The 22500-nt window shown below is 39.4% G+C and overlaps 2 protein-coding genes across 6 annotated transcripts in view; one reads left to right on the top strand and one right to left on the bottom strand.

The window, feature by feature from the left end:
• Positions 1-11191, top strand: part of LOC138007979 (neuronal acetylcholine receptor subunit alpha-7-like) — a 37892-nt gene extending 26701 nt beyond the window's left edge. For all 5 annotated transcript variants that reach the window (XM_068855133.1, XM_068855134.1, XM_068855131.1 and 2 more), the window contains 4 exons: positions 2289-2398; positions 4374-4454; positions 5867-6085; positions 9423-11191. In XM_068855133.1, the coding sequence (XP_068711234.1) occupies positions 2289-2398; positions 4374-4454; positions 5867-6085; positions 9423-10245 (1233 nt within the window). In that variant the 3' untranslated portion in view covers positions 10246-11191. The remainder of the gene's footprint in view (positions 1-2288; positions 2399-4373; positions 4455-5866; positions 6086-9422) is intronic.
• Positions 11192-12036: 845 nt separating this feature from the next.
• LOC138007981 (uncharacterized) overlaps positions 12037-22500 on the bottom strand; it is a 13978-nt gene continuing 3514 nt past the window's right edge. Inside the window, exons 5-16 of the mRNA XM_068855139.1 lie at positions 21557-21706; positions 20974-21113; positions 20433-20527; positions 19137-19241; positions 17843-17910; positions 17335-17372; positions 16309-16361; positions 16145-16228; positions 15263-15356; positions 14299-14411; positions 13278-13337; positions 12037-12489 (exon numbers count right to left, since the gene is read on the bottom strand). Of these exons, the coding sequence (XP_068711240.1) occupies positions 12381-12489; positions 13278-13337; positions 14299-14411; positions 15263-15356; positions 16145-16228; positions 16309-16361; positions 17335-17372; positions 17843-17910; positions 19137-19241; positions 20433-20527; positions 20974-21113; positions 21557-21706 (1109 nt within the window). The 3' untranslated portion in view covers positions 12037-12380. The remainder of the gene's footprint in view (positions 12490-13277; positions 13338-14298; positions 14412-15262; positions 15357-16144; positions 16229-16308; positions 16362-17334; positions 17373-17842; positions 17911-19136; positions 19242-20432; positions 20528-20973; positions 21114-21556; positions 21707-22500) is intronic.

Below are 22500 nucleotides of genomic sequence, written 5' to 3'. Positions count from 1 at the left end.
AAACTGCCCATTAATTAACTGGTTCTCTGTCATCCTGTTCCACTAGCTGCTTAAACCTCTCAATTGCTTCCATGTTCTTTGAGGAATGTTTCCATTATAACGGTCGCCTCTACTGGAATTTCCAAACCCCCATGTTTATGAATGTCGACCTTAAGGTATCGGTTTTGAAACCAATACATGCAACTTGATTGTTGTAAATGCCACAGTATCACTTTTTCACCGGCGCACAGGGGAGGTTTCATGTCTTGAAAGGATGGGAGAAGGTGGGAATAAAGGGTTTATTAATTGGACGGGAAATATTACCGTCATGCAGTGTATTACTCCCAATGAAATATTAATTGTGTATTACTCAAAAACGCGAAATTAAAGTGATTTAAAAAATAAGATTTGCTATGTGAAATGTCCTGTGCGCTTTTGTGGCTGCACAACGTAGTTTATTTGCTCCGCCTTTTTTGAATAGTCTTTCGCCTCACGTCTTAGAGCGGTTTTCAAATGAGTGTCGTAAAACCAAAACCAAAGTAATTACTTTGGCCAATCAAAAAGGACGGAGACAATCTAGTAAACCAATCAAAACTCGAATTAATTACATGTAGCCGACACAAGGCGCGGGAAAATGTGCACACGCGAGCCATGATTGGTTTTGGTTTCACTACTGATTGGTTGAAAAATTGGCGCGAGAACTTAGGCGCGCTCCAATTCCGTTTCTTCGTCATCACACTGTTCGCCTGCTCTGTACTCAGCTCAAAAACCTCATCAGGCGGTTCAGGAACCCTTTTATTTATTGCGCCTCGAATTTCCTCAAGCCACCTGGCTGAAGTGTATCTAGTCCCCTCAGACTCTCATAAAGACTTCCAAAACTCCGTCGCCTCTTCCACACTTCCAAACAGCGTCTCACCATTACCATAATCCCTCATGCCCGCATCATATATAGGATTCTCACACCCCTCCTGTTTCTCAATGATCTTCTTAAAGTTCGAGTAAACTGGACCAGCATCCAAATGAAACTGTTTGTTCAGTTTTCTTGCCTCTTCCTGTTTTACCTTGCCCTTGTAACCTCGCTTTAATTTTCTCAGTTTTGATTTCTCCTTCTCCATATATGATACTAGGTATGCCATCGAAATTGTTTCACATTCTTTCATCAACTGAGCACGATTCCTCTTTCCTTTTTTTGTAATTTTCCCACTTGATTTTAGTCTCTCCAATTTCGCTTTAGCTTTGGAAACTTGTGCCTTCGCCTCAAACTGCTCTCTTGCCTTTGAACTCCAATTTGGTCTTCCCATCTGATCTCCTCTTACTATTATGATTATGATTATGATTATTAATAATAATAATAATAATAATAATAATAATAATAATTATTATTATTATTATTATTATTATTATTATTATTATTCAATAACTTCTCAGATTTACAATTTATTTGGAAACTTGCTGTGGACAGTGTCTAGGCAACAGTTCCTGGACTGAAAAAATGTGTGTTTCATTGTCTTAAACTGTTATGATAATGATGATGATGATGATATTATTATTATTTTTTTATTTAAGTGTAGCAAAATATGCGCAAATCAAAATCGCGAAATAAACATGTCGCGAAAATTCCATGTAATAAGGTATTTTTAAAAAAATCGGCTTTCAGTTTCGGAGCGTCCGCAACACCGCGGCTAAATTAAAGGCCCACCTTCAACCGACAGGCATTGCGTGCCACGAAACAATTTTCATATATGAAAATTCCACCCGAATCAGCGATTCATCCAATTAGATCGCTACGATAAGCAATGCGAATTTCCATAACAAAAACAAATGGTCGAAAAGCCTGTCGGTTGCAGGTTGGTCTTTAAACGTTCCGATATCATTGGCTTACATGTTGGACCGGCGGTTCAGCACCCCATGTTTCATGAGGCGTGGTCGTTCAACATTTTTCTTGTTGGGTAAAGATTTTGCTTTTCATTAAACATTTCGCCCAACATTATGTTGGACGCAAAAAGGTTGGAACGTCACAGTTAGCCGGGCCTCAAGGAAGCCTTGGCAAAAACAACAGCCACACCAACTAAACCATGACTTAAAAATATAAACAACTGCACAATGGATTAGCATCACGACTAGGGGGACTATTAGTACTGTGAGTTTTTAAAACCAGGTTAAGCTCTATCCTTGTGATTCCAAGGAGCTCCTGTGACTTAATCACTTTCGACACTTGTGCTTAAGCTTCAACTGAACCGAAATTTGCTCTATGATTCAGGTATTATGTTAAATACCTCCTATTCATACGTCAATTGCATTGTTTCTAGAAATGGAACAATCACTTGCTTCGATGGAATGAATCAAAATATGGAAACATCAAGTCCATTAACGTGGATCCAAAAGAGGTCTGGGTCCCAGATATTGTGCTGTATAACAAGTGAGTACATCATCAACGAAACGACGATAAAACAGAGAGATGCTCATGTTCTTCACTCTTATAAGGCCTCTCTCGCTACAGGAATCCTTTTTCGTTTACGTACATGCGCGACTTTTAATATCAAACAAATAAAAACCAAACCCACTTGTGATGTATTCACGCGCCTTGCTTCATCATCATGTGCTCAATTTTAGATTTGACTGGTTCATTTGAATGCCTGCGTCCTTCTCTAATTGGTCAATTCTGAAGCGATTTGTTTCTTCTTTTAAAATCCTTGGATGCTTGTTCAGTTTCACTGACTATGACGCCACTTTCGGAACATGCTTCTATGAAAGCCACATTAACAAGCTTTAGCAACGCTGCAAAAGCAATAAGTGCGGACTGAGCAGAGAACAATTTATTTGCATGCTATGTACGAGAGTTTTACATTTTGGCATATTTCCATACCGTCCTACCATGTTTAAGCAAAAGAGAGATTCGGCATAGCGGTAGTGTTCACGGAAAACAGCAAATGTCAGGCCGAAATTTGCGTTTTCTAAAACAAATCCGAGAACTTATTGAGTTTGGTGAATTTCTTGCCTTTTAGCGGAGCGTAGCAAGTGACTTCTAAAGAGAAAAAAGACAAGTCAGAGTGAGAGAATTTTAACGCTTTTATGACAAGCAGCAGCCTGCCATTTTCGCCGGAAATGGCATCACGTTTATGTGAAATGGCGTTTCACGGACGTCGGCGATGCCATGCCAACGGCAAATCCTTCCAATGACAACGGCGGCCACGCCATCAAAAACGCCACCTTAAAATAACAGTACTTATTAAATTCTCAACCTCGGATAATGCAATTCTCGTGCTGTGATTGGTTCACCCAATCTCGGTTATCAGCTCATATACCTTAGTTTGACCTTATATGGTAAATGATTGCGCTTAGCGTTGCTAAACTAAAAATGTTTACGCCAGAAAGCGAAATTTCTTTCTGTATAAGGCAAAAGAAAAACGTTTTTGTGGTTTGGATCAATTTCGAAGCTTAGAGATACGCGAAAAGGTAAGAAATGTTTTTGTGATGAGCCTGCGTCTGTCTGACCACGAGGTATTACACAACATCGCATCTTCATCAACTTTTTTCGATTTCGCTAGGATTTTCTCTCTTTTTTCGCTCGTATTTCGTACTTCCAAACTTTTGGAGTTTAAGGAATTTAATAAAACAATTATTCCATTCGCGCTTGTTGGATATGAGAGTGGTTATAGCCAACTCGGCGCTACGCGCCTCGTTGGCTATTTACCATCTCATATCCAACGCGCGCTCATGGAATAATTGTTAAACATCGATATACTAAGGCAAGCCTAAAAGCGGAGCTACTCAATCATTTTTTTGTTTTTGTTTTCGGATGTTTTTTTATATCGCTGGTTTGCATGTGATGTAATGGTGGCCACGTTGGATGGCAAGAACAATGACCAGTCTCCCCGCTGGGAACTAAACTTTATTATAATGCACCGTCCTTAATAAAAGAGCTAGAAATATCGCAAAGCGATAAGAGCTCGATACAAATTGATAGCCATTTCTCGTTCTCGCTTCTAGTAAAAGCTCTCAATTGGAAAATGCGCACTGCCCTCCTTAATCAATGATTTATTAATTATTATTGATTATTTGAACAATTCTTTAGAGCGAGTTTCAACTGAGTGTGGTAAATCAAAAAGGATGGAGACAATCCAGTAAACCAATCAAAACTCGAAGTAATTACACGCAGCCGACACAAAGCGCGGGAAAATGTGAACGCGCGAACCACGAGTGGTTTTGGTTTCACTTCTGATTGTTTGAAAAAATGGCGCGAGAACTTTGAACTAATCACTGAGAGAAGTAATGCAAAACCAAAGCAATTCGCTAATTACTTTCGACACTCAATTGAAAACCGCTCTATTTGAACAATTCTTTACAGGATTTTCTTGATATTCCTTATGCTCTTTTTCCCATTTGTTCTTTAGCGCAAACACTGGAATAATAAGCGGCAACATGGACCAATTCAAAACAAGAGTGATTCTTAGTAGCGACGGGACTAATACATGGTGCGTCTTAAATTAAGGAATAATTAATATTCCTTTTCGCGGTCGTGTCATCGCATGTCGGTAAACGAAAACAAAAATTGATCTCTGAAATATGAGCTTCTTTTGTTCATAGAGCAATATACTTTTATTCCCCGGCTACAACTGTGGTTGTTTACCATTGACCAAAAAAAGCGGAAAATTCGGTTAGAATGTAAACGGTGAGCCTATTTTGGTCCTCCCAAACGGAAAACTTGATTTGCGGAGAAAACGGGATTTCTTGAAAGGTAGTCCACAATTCCCAAACGGAAAGCATGCTTACCATTTGCATTCCCCCATGATTATGTCTCCTTCCAGACTTTCTCGGTAAACTTGAACAAATTTTGTAAATGGAACACGCCGATCTCAATTTTCCCATTCGGGAGTCTTTGCTTACGTAGCACTTGAACAAACCTAGTACCAACCCTCGGTTTCCGCTTGTAAATGGTAAACAACCTGTCTCAAGGGATTGTTGGCAGACATAGACCTGGTCCACACGTATCCGTATTCGTTTGAAAACGCAAACGTTTTTCTCCGTTTCAAAAAAATACGCGTCCACACCTAGCGTTTTCGCCTCGCTTTTGCCCATCCACACGTATACGATGAATTGATATGAAAACGATAACTTTTTTACGATAATCCGACTGTGTATGTTTGACGCATGAGTATTTGATTTTACGATAACTATTTGGGCTAGAACGTTGTCCCACCAAGCGCTAGTACGTCCAGGTCTAACCCAAAATCGTCGAGGTCTTGGCGGGCAACCACCAAGTCGTTCCAACCTTACACACCGGTAGTGAAAGTCACCTAATAATGTTCTGCCGCCTTCTGGAATAGTCAACTTGAAGAAATAGCAAAGCTAAATTTGCTTGAAAACAGGCAATTAGGTTTGAAATAAGCCCAAGTATTAAAGACAAGAAAGTAAAGCACCTTTCCGCCATCTTGAATAAGTTTATAATATTGCGCGGAGTGGATTGGAACTGATAGTGTAGCGTAAGCGTTTTCGAAAAGTTTCGTTTTCGTCCGTCCCTCAACACGGACACGCAAAAATAGCGTTTTCAAAAAGTTCCACTCCTGAGAGCGTTTTTGAAAAGTTCCGTTTTCAGTGATCGTTTTCATCGGATACGAGTGGACGAAAGCCGTCTCCGTAAAGAAAATGTTGCGTTTTCAAAGGAAAACGGATACGTGTGGACGAGGCCATAATTGTTTAAAAGTTCAGTATTAAAATGTCGTTGAAAGCAAGGATGGACACTTAACATTACTTAACATTCTGACGAGAGCACACAATTCAGTCAGCTTTGAAAAGGCATAGTTGGCTTCTGATTGGAGTTCGCCCTGCCCTGTACATGCATGAGCTGGAGTAAATTCCAACCTAGAGAAACGGATTTCTTTCACAGGTATGCTCCCACAATTCTGAGAAGTCGGTGCGCTATAGATATCAAATACTTTCCTTTCGATGACCAGAAATGTGACCTACATTTCGGTTCGTGGACCTACGACGGTCTCAGAGTGGACTTGGTGAACGCAAGCGAGGGCGTTGATCTGAAATCCTACATGGAGAGTGGCGAGTTTAAAATGGTGGAGGCGCCTGTAAAACGAATTGTGCTGAAGTATAGGTAAGAAAAAAGCACTTCACGCATCTCCTTTCTCGAACGTCTATTGCTGTACTAATTAGGGATCGTTTGCACCGACGACGGCACATAAATGCAGGACGATTTTGATTAGCGCCTCGAAATAGATCTTTTCAGTGTGAAACATGTAATGGGGTATCAAACTCTCTCGCACATGAAAGTTGTTTCACTTGTAGAGTTTTGATTTTGCAAGATATAGCCATGAATTATAAGTCAAATTGATCCTTGAATTGTGCACTTTGCAGACTACACATTTCCTTTGAAAATTAAATTAAATTGTTCACAACTCGATGGTTACAAAACGAAAAACAAACTGCTCTACTCGCGGGCCGAAATCCGAAATTGATAACAGCGGCCGATAAGAACACGTACGCCGGTTTAGTTTTGAGCTTGTTCACTCAATACAGAACACTATGGTGCGAAAATAAATATTAAAGAACACTCAAAGCAAGTGTACACAACATAATGGTCAGGGAAATGGGAAAAAATGTGTTTTCACTCACCTCCGAGCACAAGATCATCAATAGTCGCGCGCGTCATGCAAGTTTGTCTAAGGGCCTCTTTACACGAGCCCGGGTTGCTTTTTAGCCCGGGTTGAATCACCGCGGCGGGTAACCCTTTTGCAGTCAAATGTTTATAAGCGTTTACATGAAAACGATAGTCAAACCGGGACAGCCCCCCCCCCCTTGCCGTGTAACCCTTCTCAAGACTCGGGTTGACCCGGCTAGAAGGGTTGAAATGTCTTCAATTTCTTCATGTAAACACTGGCGTATCTGACCCAGGATTGTTTGAACATCACTTTTTTTGCGGTTCAGCGTTCTCGCCCATGCGCAGCCTGTACCAAAATGGCTGATGCGAATGGGCATGAAGTGGAAAAAAGAACAAGTTGGCAATGGAATCACTCAATGACTGGACAACTTACTGCGAAATTAAAAGAATTAAAAAACGAGATGGACTATCAAAATATAGACTTTAACAAGTACGTCGTTACTATGTACTCGAAGTTACGAGAGCGAATGGCTGAACGGTTTCCTGACAGTTTTGGTCGTGTTCAATTTGTCAGCCACAAATTGATGATTCTGATGATTGCATGGTTCGTCCGCCATTTTCCTCACTGACAAGTAGTCACCAGCTCTTTCAACCCAGCGAAAAGGGAACTGATCCGGGTCAGCCGCGAATGACCCAACCCTCACCCAGCCCGGGATCATGTAAACGTAAAATTCGACGCTGAACTGACCCGGGTCGGTGTCCAACCCGGCCTCGTGTAAAGAGGCCCTAATGACATCACACATCGAAACATGCGCTTTCATTGGTCCCTACTAAAATTTCCATGGAACCTTACATATTACATTACACTTTTCACAGCACGATCGATACTTTTTCTGCCTGCTGCAATACTTCGCACGGCATTAAGCTGGCCGCCTCGCAAGCCTCCTGTCTTTGCTCAGCTTGGTCGTTGGCAATTAATTCCCGATGACATAGCATCTCCATTATTTGACTGTATCCTAAGTTGCACATGGATGGATCAACAACTGTCATTCAATTTAACTTTACCGTCCCTCATACTCATTTCGTTCACTACTTTGTCCCATGGTTGAAATCTTTACATTGCCTGTCATAAGTTTTCAGAAGCGGCTAAATAGGCCACTTCGGAAAATACCATAACAGTCTTTGCTTGTCCCCCCAAATTTCACAATAGTGCCAAGAGAAAACGAAAACAATGCTTATGTAAAATTTGGGGGGACAAACAAAGAGTATTATGGTATTTTCCGAAATGGCCAATACAAGCCCGGTTTACACGACAAACATTAGGGCCGTTTATACGAGAGAAAATAAGCCGCGGCTTACTCTGGTCGCGGCTTACATAAGACGCGAACATCCCGTATAAATGGTACAACATCTACGTTCACGGCTTTCTCAAGCCGTGGCTTATCCTGGCCCGTGAGTTTATACTCGTATAAATAGTTCCTTTCGCGGCTTACGTAAGCCGCGGCCAGAGTTAGCCGCGGCTTATTTTCTCTCGTATAAACGGCCCTATTATGGGCACGGCACCCCTCCGATTTGGCACCCGTGCCTATATTTTCGGTCCACCCATCCATTGCCCGTTCACACGACAAAATTTTCTTTATTTGGGTTTACCACAATTTTTTTTTTGGAGGGGGGGCGGGGGGGAACACCGTTAGAATTACAAACGGCACCTCTAAAATTGTTAAGCATATAGCGGTTTAACTACTTTCAAGATGGCGGACATGAGAACACGAGGCAACCGTGCTTTTTTCTTTTGGTTTTTCATGAGAAAGCGAAGAAATAAAGATAACTGGATGCTTTCATCGCTGAAAAGTGCTATCAACGCCTCTGTTGCCTCCTCCCACCACCTCACATTGCTGTTGGAACTCGACGCCATCTTGGATTTGATCCAATAACTTTCAGCGAGAAGAGAAAACAATCTCATTCCCAGGGACTCTGGGTTTGGTCATCAAGATGTTGGCAGCTTCGACCAGAAAATATGGGCACGGCACCCCTGAAAAACAGGCACCGGACCACCTATGCACATGGTCCCGGCACGCCTTAACTTTTGGGCATCCGTGCCTATAAAATTTCCATTTACACGATAAATACTGAAGGAACCGTAACTAAAATTTTAGGCACGGGTACCAAATTGTAGGGGTGCCGTGCCCAATATGTTTGTCGTGTAAACTGGGCTACAGAAATTGCACCAGCCTGTGATGGGAGGTTGCAATTGGACATTTCCTTATAACTACATAAGATCAAATTCACATCAATTGGATTAAAGTCAAAGTACTCTTTTAATTAAACAGCGCTGATCCACAGCATTTAAGTCTAAAAAACCTTTTTAATGGCGTGGTCTCCAGTATTTAAGTTTAAGTGCCGCGTGTGTATTGTGTCCCTCACTTTGGTGCTTTGCAAAACCCGTGTTGAGAGAGGAATCAGGGACGGCTCTTTTTCATTGGACCAACATTACAGCTGTTGCGTTGTGTTTGCGCGAATGCGTTCCGTTTTCATACTACACAAGCGAACGCAAGCACAAGGAAAACGGAAAATTTTGATCCTTGCGTTTGTGTTTAAGTCGCTGGTGGAAAGCAGGCTTAACGTCAACTCTATTTTGGTAGATTCGTAAGTGACTCTTAGACTAAGAACGAACCAAGGATATACATATACACAGATAGAAAACCAGTTATTTGATTTTGTATTTTAAGGATTAGTTGAGAGAAAATATAATTAGGTCTGGACGGTGGCGAAAGTCATTTCTTGTTAAATGCATATGTATTACGAGATAACGAATATATTCTTTTTTTCTCAGCTGCTGTCCCGAGCCATATCCAAACGTTATCTTTACACTCCACATCAGAAGAAAAGTACTGTTTTACTTCAATAATCTGATCGTTCCGTGTTTTCTCATTACGGCCTTTGCCCTCTTGACCTTCGTTCTACCGCCCAACACAGGAGAGAGAGTTACACTGGTGATCACCACGCTACTGGCCATGACTGTATTCATGTTAATGATCGCCGAGAATACTCCCACCACTTCAGACGTAACGCCACTCATCGGAAAATTCTTTGTGGCTTCCATGGTAGAGATCGGCCTAGCATTAATTGCAACATGTTTTGTTCTCAATCTCTACGAAGCCACGGGACCGAGTTCGGACGTTCCACAATGGGTTCGCGTCATATTAATCGATATCCTGGCGCCGATTCTTCGGGTTGCCCCACCAAAGCAGAAACCAAAGCGACGATTCACCCCTTACAATCCGAACACCCACACCTACAGTCCGATCATGCCCGAACAAAACGGGAACGCCTTGGACACGGATGGCAGTCCTAAAGATGTCCTAGTCATCGCGCCAAAAGTCAGTGAGAAGGTTTTAACTTCCCGGGATTTTATTAACACGGTAAATGACAACAACATACGCCACAGAGTACCTTCTGCACAAGACAAACTTCTGGAAGGAATTAACGTGCTCGCCGAACGCGCTAAGGACCAAGAAAAACAGGACGAGGTCAAAGAAGAATGGGAATCAGTTGCTAAAGTTATAGACCGGTTTTTCTTGTTGCTTTTTATGGCCACGGTTGCCATATCAACAGCTCTTATCTTTTTACAGCGGCCGAATTATCCTACCATGTAAATAAACATGGGGTGAAAGTTTTCAAGGAGTTGGCGAAAAGTGCCAATTTTCTCCTATGGTAACATGCTAATAACCCAGGAACGAAAAAGCAAGAAAGATCCTTCAACTCGAGTTGGATTTGGCATAGAATGAACGGTTTGCCGACGCACTCTAATTCTCGAAGCATAACAACGTTCATAAGAGCGGAGAGGAAAGAAGAGAGGGCTTTAGAATTAAATTTCACGAAGAGCGCTCAATACGCCATGGAATTTTGCCTTAAAGGCGAATAATCAAGGAAAGAAAAAGTGTGGTGTATCGCACGGTACCTGGCTGAAAATCGTGATATAGTCTTTTAGGGCAAAACGATTTTCGCTAAAAGTTGATATGATTTATCCTAATAGATGACATGTTATCTTCACGTGTGAAGATATCATGTTCTCGGGCGAAAGCTCGCTTGATATTTCATTGATGTTTATATAATTAACAATTATTCCATTCGCGCTTGTTGGATATGAGATGGTAAATAGCCAACGAGGCGCGTAGCGCCGAGTTGGCTATAACCAGTCTCATCTCCAACAAGCGCGAATAGAATAATTGTTTTATTAAATTCCTTTAACTCCAAAAATTTGGAATTACGAAATACGAGCGAAGAGAGGAAGAAAATCCGAGCGAAATCGAAAAAAACGTGATGAAGATGTGATGTTGTTTAATACAGACAGACGTTGGCTCCTCACAAAAACATTTCTTGCCTTTTCACTTATCCAAAACGTCGGAATTGATCCAAACTTTCCACCAAAAAGTGTTTTTTTCCTTTTTTGGCTTTATTCAGAGAGAAATTTCGCTTTCCGGCGAAAAATTTTTAGCTTAGCAACGCGTAGCTTAATAATTTACCATATAAGGTAAAACTAAGGTATATGAGCTGTTAGTATAAATACACAGGTAATTATACAAAATCGCGCGCTCTCATTGGCTCGCTATCTCGGATTATCAGCCGATAATCACCTCGACGGACAAAATGGCTGCCAGTAGTCGTTTTGCCACTGTTAAGTGAAGATGATTTCGCGTTGAAATGTTTTTTTTTTCTCTTTTTTGAAATAATCACCTGTGTATTTATACTAAAATACCTCAGGCTCTGTGATTATTGGTGAATATTCACCTCGACTTCGTCCCGGTGAATATTCACCGATAATCACTTCGCCTTCGGCGAATAATTGTTAAATAACCGAGATTGAGTGAACCAATCAGAGCATTATCCGAGATTGAGAATTTAATAATATAGAGTTAACCTTTTATCCCACTAATGGAATGTTCGCAAAGTAAGGCTTTTTCATTTCCCGATTTGATTTGTGGACAAGACAGATACTCCAAAAATAGAGTTTAATGTCAATCAAAAACTTCAACAAATTGTAAATTCATGAATAATTTATGAAGCTAACAGCCATAGGTTAGGCACATGTATAACTATGTTTATCGACAGAGCATAATCCATCACCAGTGCAGTAGCGTAAAACAAGTCCAGGAATCGCTATTTTTCAGTCTTAACGCGCTGCCTACTCAGTCTCACGTTGCGTACATATTTTTTTTCGTCTTTGGGGGTAATTCTCTGAGGAGTTCCACAAACAAGGCACGAAGGTGTCCAAGATGATTTTAAGAGTATCCGTACAAGTCACGACCACTCAGTATTGGCATGGTAAAGAATTAAAGAATAATAAGGAGGGGACTTTGAAATAAGTTTTTCTATCTATCAATCAATTCCACCAAACGTCGCTGTGTCACGCACGCCCGCTTTGGTGAAGAAAATCGAAAGCAACCACCAGTTTTTCCATTTATTTTCAGTATCAATGACAATTTTACCGGCATATATGTTTTTCAACGAATGACGAGATGGCAGAGAAGAAAGCTATCTTGGTTTGCCTACTGGTCACTATACCGATGCAGTGATGGACATTGATTGAATGCACTCTTACGTTCGAGCATCCAATTGCAACTTGCATATAAAAAGAGTATTTAAAGCTTTAGTATTGCGCATCAAAAAACGAATTCCACATACACTATGTTAAAACATGTTATTTACATCGCCAACAAATTAATTGCATCTAATAAACAACAGCGCAGAGAAGGAATACCTGGGATGGCTGTTGATCGTTCAGATTAATTTAAAAATAAAATTCACTCAGGAGTCCCTCGCCTCTTGCTTGGCTGCTCTCCAACTTCTCTCTTGTTACCAGAGGCTCTCCCGTAGGGTTGGCGCAGTTCATTCGGTGCCTTTCATGAACAGAATAATAGCAAAATTGATCGCTTACAAAGCTTACATAACCAGAGCTTATTCTATTTAAGCCTTGACAACTGCTCGGAACATTGCAACTTAATTCCAAATTAGACTCAGCGGAAAAGTTGGTCATTCCGCCAGTCAAGCGACTGAGTGTTTGACGTTAATTTTTTTTCGTCCCAGCTCTCTTAAGATTTTGAAGTTAAATGATGGCGGATCGTTAAAGAAAAAAGATTAAACTTCACACAAAATATTTTCTGCTTGAAACGAAGATTTGAAATTTCGAAGGTCTACAGATAAGCAAGCACACTTTCGAAATAAGAAGAAACAAAGGGAAAAGTTTTTTTCATCGAAACAGCAGCTGGAAATTGCGGAAATTCCTCATTTTAAACATTTGCTTTTAGCTGGAGTCAATTTGTTAATAGCCCGAAGGTATTTATTTGACCGTTAACGCGACAAAACGCTTGAGTTGCAAGAGACCACATAGGTCAAAGGCCAACACGGTGGAAGGGCCAGGATCTGATCCCCCGAACCTGAAGCCGAGCACCGGGCACGCTCACGACGTGAACTTGAAAACATGGAAATTTCGAACTTCATACGTTGTTTTTTGACAAATAAAGTGAACTGACGAGTTCGTGTTGGGACAAGATTTCTGTCATCTTGGGTCAATCCAAGACAAGATCTCTTTCAAGGTATGATAAGGGTGCTAGCAGGATCCAATTCACTTGGTCTCCTTTTTCAATGCTAAATACCATAAAACTTGCGTAGAAAGATATAGTAATACCATTGAAAATGCTGGTCACACGCCAAAGCGTTTGGTATCAACCTCAGCCCAGTCCGAGACCTAACAAAACAAAACAAAAACACCAAGTGAACCGTGAACCAAGAAGATTTAATGTCCCAACAATAAACATATTTCCTTTTAATGCACGACAGTGGAATTATGGAATAGTGTAAAGAAACTGTGAAATCAGATTTGGATCCAGATAGTGAGAATAGAGAAAAGGATGGCAAATGAAATACCTAGTATTATTAAATTTCGACGCCTATTTACCATCTCATATCCAACGCGCGCACATGAAATAATAGGCCATTTTCGAGTTCATGTCTGCCCTCCTTTTCAAAGCGAGTCTAAGTGCGAAGTCTTTCTCATGAAAATTAGTTTTCATTCATATGTATTTAGTAGAACTGGAGTAATTACCATCACAAAAACTTCGCACATAGACTCGCTTTGAAGAGGAGGCAGACATGAATTCGGAAATGGCCTAGTGTTGAATATTCAACCCGTGAGGGACTAACTTTTCTCGGGAAAATCGCTTGGCATTTTTGTCGAGGTGTCCTTTCGTGACGGCAACACGCAAAATGCCACAAATTGGGCATAGAGTGGTTTCCAAATCAGTATCAAAAATTTATTTCAAGATGGCCTCTTTAATTACGACGATTAGCTATTGACTTGAAAGTATTACTTGTGGCATATTCTTAACAAAGCAAAACCATTTGACACTTGCTAGGGTGTTTTCCTGCTCTTCGAGCCGGTTGCATGAACTTGCTCCGCATTAAGCCTTTCCCAATATTGATTGTCAGTTGTGATGAAGCATTCAGTACTCTTTGATTCGTGTTCTCACGGTTGCACTGAAACGACAAGTGATTGGGGCGACTGCATCAGCCTCAGCTTCATGCTCGTCCCAGTCCAAATACGATAATATCAAAATGGCCTCTTAAAGACCGTTTTGAGAATTAAAACTACCTCTTTAGAGTGAACGAATTTTAAGCAACGGTCGACAGACGCGCTTCAACTCTCTTACCAGGTTGCGTTTATCATGGAATAGTGACTGGTAAAAGCTCGGTCCAAACAAGAAGAACACATTAACAATTCTCTTGCGTCCACAACTTCACATACTGACTTACAACACTTGACCTGAAAACAATATTATCCAAAATGTTTTTAACGCCAGCTAGTTGCCGCCTCAGTTACATAGTACAGCACCGAAAATACCGGCAGGGAGATCTCCGATAAAATCAATACTTGAGATCTTTAATTTAGTAATTTGTTTGACCAAGTTTAGACTGGTAAGACTTTGGAGTGAGTGTTCTTTACAAAAGGATAATAAACCCACGGCCCACCCGTGCAAGGGACCCCGTTTCTTAAAGTTGACAGCTTTGTAATAAGCATTTGGGAAATCCTTAACATACTGAGTTGAAAAACAAACAAACAAAAAGTTAACGCGTTCATGTTCCAAATAACACCAATAGACCACACTTTCTACGCTACGGACACGAAGTTTCTATTTCTGTATGCCTCGGTTTAATAGAGCGGTTTTCGAGTAATAAGCGAATTGCTTTGGCTTTGCATTACTTCACTCAGTGATTGGTTCAAAGTTCTCGCGCCACTTTTTCAACCAATCAGAGGTGAAACCAAAACCAATCGTGGCTCGCCCGTGCACATTTTCCCGCGCTTTGTGTCGGCTACGTGTAATTATTTCGAGTTTTGATTAATTTACTGGATTGTCTCCGTCCTTTTTGATTGGCCAAAGTAATTACTTTGATTTTGGTTTTACGACACTGGATTGAAACTCGCTCTATACCCTCAGGTTGTTGTTCTCATACTGTGGCTGATACGGGTCTCTTTTTGTGCGTTGGTCCGTGGAAAGAACGCGACATTGTGGCGAACATCGATCGCTTTCAAGATGAAACCCCCGATTCCTTTGTATCTTGATGGCGGTAATATGAGCTACGGGACTCGATTTTAATGAAAACGTCTCGACTGACCTGTCTTTGGAGTTTGTACGAGTAGAGTTTAGTATGAGTCGGATATTCCAGGAGATGATCAATGAGATGTCCCCGACCATCACACAAAGTTAATCTGAAAAACAATTTGATTTTAAACATTACTGGGAATCGCCAATTTCCCAAGTCAAATCGACATTGGACCAATCAGCGTTTAATGCATATTTGGATTCAAACGAGCTTTTGCTCATTTGCGATATGTGGGTAAATAAAGTTACTTGTACTTACTTACTACTTTACTTACTTACCTAGGAAGTAGAACGATCTGGTGAGACCACACTAACCTGGGGCCCGTTTCTCGAAAACAAGTTTCGGGCTCGAAAAGCTATGAGTGAAACTTCCATTTGCTTGTTTCGGAAAGCTGGTCTTCTGATGTTCATAAAAGCGACACAGAAGAACAAGAAAACGGAGAAAGCTCTTAAAGGGAACCTCCACTAAAACAACAAAATAACTTTAAACCACAGAACATAATGTTTACAATTGGAATTGCTCAATCTTTTTCCAATGAAAGCGTTTGTATTCGAGAAAAATAAATTCCAAAAACGCTTATTTTGGCTTTCAAATTTCCCGGGCGCCGCCATCTTGAATAATTGTGACGTAACTTGGTTGCCCTATTGTTCTGATACAAAGAGCGATTGTTCTGGAACAATAGGGCAACCAATTTACGTCACAATTATTCAAGATGGCAGCGCCCGGGAAATTTGAAAGCCAAAATAAGCGTTTTTGGAATTTATTTTTCTCGAATACAAACGCTTTCATTGGAAAAAGATTGAGCAATTCCAATTGTAAACATTATGTTCTGTGGTTTAAAGTTATTTTGTTGTTTTAGAGGAGGTTCCCTTTAAAATCAGGGTACATACTTACCCACACTCAAAACAGTAAGCAAGATTAGACCTGCCACCACAATCACTGCATTTCACATCCGTACACTCGCGGAGCTTTTGACATCTAGAACCCAAAAAAAACATGAAAAGTGAAACTTCAAGTTCTGTTGGAGATGCAGGCTGTGCTGTTCAAACAAAAAATACCTCTTGAAGTATTCTTTCAACGATTTGGAGTAGTATGATCCCTTTGAATTTTTCTACAATTGCAAAGAAAGAAACAGTGATTGCAAAAGCAAACTATTGACAAATGATTAACGTTATAAGTCAGAGGAAAAGAAAAGGAGATTACCAACGAAAAGGCTGTCGTGGTTGCTGGTTTTCATTGGATGAGCTATTTGCATTTAAGAAAAAAAAATTCTACCGGTATTTTTCAGCAACTGCACGGATCGGATCATCGCAAAGAGGAGATTATTTTCTTAAACGTTCGAGAATAGATATTCAAAAAAGATCTTTCTCAAGAATTGGCGTTAAAATTTGGAATAGCATATCTCGTGAAGTCCGCCAGATGTCAAAATCTAACTTCAAAAATAATGTTGATGATATCCTCTTACAAAGACTGCTAAAATATGATGATTACATTGATGTTTCGATAATATTGGCAAATTTTGACTCCTTAGTTTAATATGTCAGATAGTTAAAAATTTATTTATTCAATTTAAGCTACTTTTTTCATGTTTATTTATGTTATACTGTACAAGTTTTAAGCTGTTCTCCACTGCACTAACTGTATTCTAAAACTAATTTATTTTATTTTATTTATTTATTTATTTTCATGTGAATGTGTAGTTATGTATTTGTAACCATTTTATCTGGAATATTTATTGTAAGCAATGCTCGCCTCGACTAGCTATTGCTAACTGCGAGCATTGCATAGTTTTGTGATATTTTATGCAAGATACATAATAAAACCTGAACCTGAACCTGGATTCTATTCCACTGCGCTACAACATTTCTTACCATTTTACCTCTATTGATGTAATTAATCGTTCATAATTTGAAACTGCAATGACCAGACTGAGGCCCTCCCAGGGGTTTTGGGGAACAAGGGAGCATGGCTAATTTCAACTGGGTAACAGGGGAACAAAGAAAAAATACATATATCCTAGGGAAAAAGGGAACAATAAACCATTTTATTGTTTTGTTACAGTATCGAAACTGTATGCAACTTACCTGTTTCCTATAACCTTCTACACCTTCTCCACCTTGTCCTGTATTTATCGTTATAAAATTCATTAATAATTCATGATGGGAAAACAAAAGAAATGTTTTATTAATCAACATCTGTATTTCTGATACAGCTTTCTCCTCATTTACATCAATGTTTCTTTCAATTTTCACCGTTAAAATGTCTTGAATCACCAAAAATACCTTGTGTACATTAACACTTAAATGCTGACATTTCAGCACAATACAATATTCGCGCCCGTATTGTATCGGACATAAAATGTCTCACCTTCAGCTCGCACATTGTATATCCAATACAATACGGTCGCTCATATTGTATTTAGTACCTGAACTTGCCACAGGAAAACAAGGAATAAGAAAAATGCGTTTGTTTACCCTCGATAATGAAATGAACATGGGACAAAAACGACCTTCAAATAACAAATTCCTTTAAACCGTGAGCTTAAATTTCTCACATCAACAAGAGAAATTTTCATACAGCTGTATTTTCTACCTTGCAAAGAGTTGCTAATCTGGACCGTGCAATCCTGTGGAAGGTGCCCTACACGGCTGCATTTCCAGCTACAAATTAAACCAAAATATGCACTGTGAAGCTTCAAATTAAATCACCATGTCAAAAATTGATGTATTATTATAACAAATTATTACATACTTAAGGACGTTCGCGCCCAAAACGTTCCCACGTACAGATTTTTTTTAAACTTGCCAAGCAGAAAGGTAATGATCTACTTTTGCCAAAAAGGCAAAAAAAAGGGGGGTCACCGTGCTCGTTTTCGAGATCATGAGGTGCATTTTTAGAAAATTGCGTTACTTTAAGACGATCTTAGCTTACAACTGTCAGCAATAAAAAAGCTACATGAGTGAAATTTAGATCAGGTAAACGTACTCAGTTCAACATAACTAATATAACTAAATTAACCTTTGCAGCTGATGTCTTTTTCTGAGGTGAAATAGACCTTGAAAAACGATACATATTAGTCTAAGAAAGAAAACTTCGGTCGCACGAGAGCATAAAAGGCCAAATATTTGTAACTTCTCACGTACAGATTTTTTTTGTTTTTTGTTAAAATGGACAAAATCAAGAAAGGAAGTGATCTACGGAAATAAAAAGGGGGGTCACTGAGCATTCAAGAGAGTAAGATCGCTGCGAAGTTCTCAAAGCGATTGTCTATTCGCACTGTCACGCCATTGCGTGACAGTTCCGAGAAGACCTGGGTCCACAGCTATCCCATGATTCCACATACTTTCATGTTCCATTCTTGTGGAAAGTTTTTGCGCCTTTAGCATCGTGTTTACTTGCGTGGTCTACGATGCATGACGTGTGCGTGACATGTGCAAACAGGTGCGCAGTAGCAATGGGCGCAAACGTCCTTAAGAATGCTCAAGTATCAAAGTCTATATGTACAGTATATCTGCCTCAATCAAAGAAGACAATAGGAATAATAATAGTAAGATTGAAGAGTCAGAGTGATAACTAGGATCTTTTTCGTTTAAATAATTATGCAAGACAGTTGCTCAGAACAGCATTTCTCATAGCCGCTGTGGCATACCCGTATGGTACTAGGTTGTTTAAATTGTGGTTGTGTGGTTATAATAACAATCTTATTCAAGTGAAGTTATGATCCTCGCAGTTATGAATGCAATTTTAGCAATTGCATAGAGAAGCCTAAAAAATTCAGGAAAATGAACTGCGAGTATAATAACTTCACTTGATTTCATATGCGCAGTTCAATAATTTATGAATCATTTCAACATATTTCAGTTCGTTCAACAATATTATTATTCACCATTTGTAGCTAGATAGAGTACTGATTGGGTTGTTAAATTTGAGCTGTGAGCTGTCCCATACAATAGGCTGCCTTTCTGCTTCGATTTTCTGCTGACACCGTAACCTAAAACATTTAAATAATGTACTGATAGTAGTGCCATTGTGCACAAGAAAAAGAAAATGAAGAGACTGAAAGGATGAGAAGGGGTGTTGACATGGATTAGTGACTTTAGGTGTCTAATGACCACATCACGAGTCATTTCCCAGTAGTGTAGCACTAACAACTACCAGGTACATGGAGTCACGAGCTTAACGACCACAACAACATTCAACCCAGTCAAAATGGTTTTGAGTAGTAGGTATCTGGCCCTTGCCCAGTAGGGGAGTCCAGGGTATGCTCACCCCAAAATATTTTGGAAAGTTCGGCTTTGAATGGTTGTATTTGGTGCAGGAGGTAAACTCAGCCCCTCAGTCGTTCAGCTTACAGATAACACTACTTAAGAGCTTTTTCCCTTAAATGCCAGTTATTTTCCACCTGTATAGCTTTATTGGGAAAGTCCTTATAAAATCAACAATTTTAATCACTCTTCAAGTCCTTAGAAAGACACTGTATTTAAATGCAAAACTATAGGTTTCCAAATCAACATAACTGGGATCTTACAAAATAATTTAGAAATTTTTTTGGAGAAGCAGTGGAATCATCTCCACGAACTCTTTTAGGCACCATCTTGTTTGAAACTGCAAGAGCTTTGACTGCTGACCATTCATTTGGCTCATTTTAACATGTCATGTTCGAAGCTTTCCTAGGCCCCAGTAACCCCACCGTTCAGTATTTGTGTCAAATTTTTTTTCAAATTTTCTTTCAAATTTTCGGCTCATTTCACCAGACCTCACATTAATTTGTTGTATCAGTGAACTATTGTAGGCGGCAGATAATTATTTTCTTGTGGGTGGCAAAATCGCCCCCCGGCTGCCACAACATTTTGACTGGGCTGAACATTGCAGCATGCGATGGGTCCTCAATGCAAGGGGGACCACACATTGAATTTATTGTTACATAGTAGTATTGTTGGCTGGCTTCTATATTTTTTATGAACATCTCAGGATAAAGAATTTCACATTATCATAATTTTTATCCAGGTTAACCCTTTGACGCCTAAACCCGGCCTTAAAACAGGCCAGACTTAGTATTTTACTCTGTCTAATGCCAGACGATGTCACTTGTCAATAGGGACCCCCAGGAGTCAATGGGGCAATCATTCACTGAAAAACTATGTCCCATTAATAATCAGCTATAAATGACACACATCTGTACCTATCTTGATTTGTTTGGCTCACAAGTCTCACTGACGTTTCCTCATTTGAACTTTCTCCTGAGGTTTTATTTGTAGAATTTTGTAACCTTGACTTCTGCAAATTATTATACCAAATGCACAAAATTAATTATGATAAATCTTTCCACGAGGAGGCACAACAAAACAACATAATAATAAAAAGTCAAGTAACTATGAATCTTGATTTTGCATGATACATGTAGTCATGACAACAGGTGGTTCTTAGAAATACATGTAAAATACATGGATTGCCTTCACAGTATGTGGTTGAAAGGGGCAATTGTTGCCACAGGGTTAAGTCAAAAAATGGTGATCCAACTTTTGATAAACAAATTATGAAAAAGCCATGAGTGATGGTCACCCCTTTATGTATATGACTGTTAGATTTTTTAATTAAGGTTTTTGAAGCTAATAGTACCATCCCAAATTAATTTTAGTGCCAACTATTTAATATTTAATAAGTGAGTTTTTTCAATAAATTAAATGTGACAACTAGCTGAGCCACTCTTTACATGTATGTACCTCTTGCTTAGAACTCAGTCCAAAGAAATCAACATCACCAACTCCATCATCGCTACCACTGCAGCTGCTTGAAGATGAGGAACTTCCATTCTTGTACATTTTAGAATCATCATCATTTGAGGTGCTACACCCTTCGTACGCTAAGCAAAATTAAGGGCAAATGATATTAAGTTAACTTAATTAATTGTTGAATGCATGTATATTACTTGATCAAGAACATGAAATGCAGAATAGAAGAGGAAAAGAAATTAAGACATTTAGCTACATGTATCAAAAAACAAATGGGTTAAAAAGTACTTTAAATTTGTAAAAATATTATTAAATTCTATTTTAAAAGATCAAGATGTGTACAGAGTACAATCATGTACATGTATTTACAGCCCAGTTTACATGTAGTTAATTGGCAACAACCAAAATCTGAATCCTGTACACATCGCTTTCGCTGTAGTCAGCACTATTATACCAGACGGGTATAATTCCTCATGATGCAGTGGTGTATGTGAGTTCAATAAATAAATTGGTGACCAGTGCACCAAGGTTAAAGTTTTAGTGTGTATATAAGACATAACAGCCTTTAAATTACCAAGCAGAGCTGCTGGAATGCTGAGTGGCTCATCAAGAGGCAAGGGGTCTGAACTTGAATTTGATTCTGGAGTAGCATCTTCTATTTTGTCCATGTTTGGTTTTCTTCTTTTCCGTCTCCTTTTCTTTGCTTGCTTCTCTCTCTTTATGCCTATAATTTGAACACATGCATGTACACCAATAAAATGCAGCATGAATCAAGTTCTCATTAGATCGATTGCTCAGTTAATTAATTTAAAATTTGCCACTTATCACAATCAAGTTTCTCCGTGTGGTTGTTCCAGTCATCATCACCTTCATCATCATCATCATCATCATTAATGTCAAGTCCTTCATATGGTCCTTAACATCATCAACCTTCCCAATGGTCTTTACTCGCCTTCTCTGGATCTCCTACTCCTCCTCCGCATCATCATCATCATCATCATCATAATAATAATAATAATAATAATAATAATAATAATAATAATATCGCTTTGATGATCCATACGATGTTTTTGAAATTCATATTTAATCAATACATGTTTCGGATGAAACATCATCCATCGTCAGTTGACAAATGAGAAATAAACTAAAGTTGAGCAATAAATAGTGTAACAAAGTGAGATATAACATGAATAATTAAGGATGAAGGCGAGAACAGAATAAAAACACCCAACCACGAAACAAAACGGAAAAAACCAAACTGTTAAAGCTAAGAAAAGAAACTAATTAGCATGAAAGGGATAAATTAAGATGTTTGACTTGGGAATTTAAAGATGGCTGCTCCCAAAGGATATGCATGGCTTCTTTGATTTTCAATTAGAAACGTGTGGAAGCAGAGTCGAGGATTTTAAAACAGTCTTCTGAACACCGGGAGCGACAATTTTCAGAACCTCTCAAGTGCTTAAATATGTGGGAATGTTTGTCGGAGGCGAGATGTTCACGGATGTGAGTGGCGAAGTG

Source organism: Montipora foliosa, chromosome 6 (genome assembly GCF_036669935.1).
Source record: "Montipora foliosa isolate CH-2021 chromosome 6, ASM3666993v2, whole genome shotgun sequence".
Taxonomy (NCBI): domain Eukaryota; kingdom Metazoa; phylum Cnidaria; class Anthozoa; order Scleractinia; family Acroporidae; genus Montipora; species Montipora foliosa.
The sequence above is the reverse complement of the archived record's forward strand: the minus strand, read 5'-3'. Positions and strand labels throughout refer to the sequence as shown.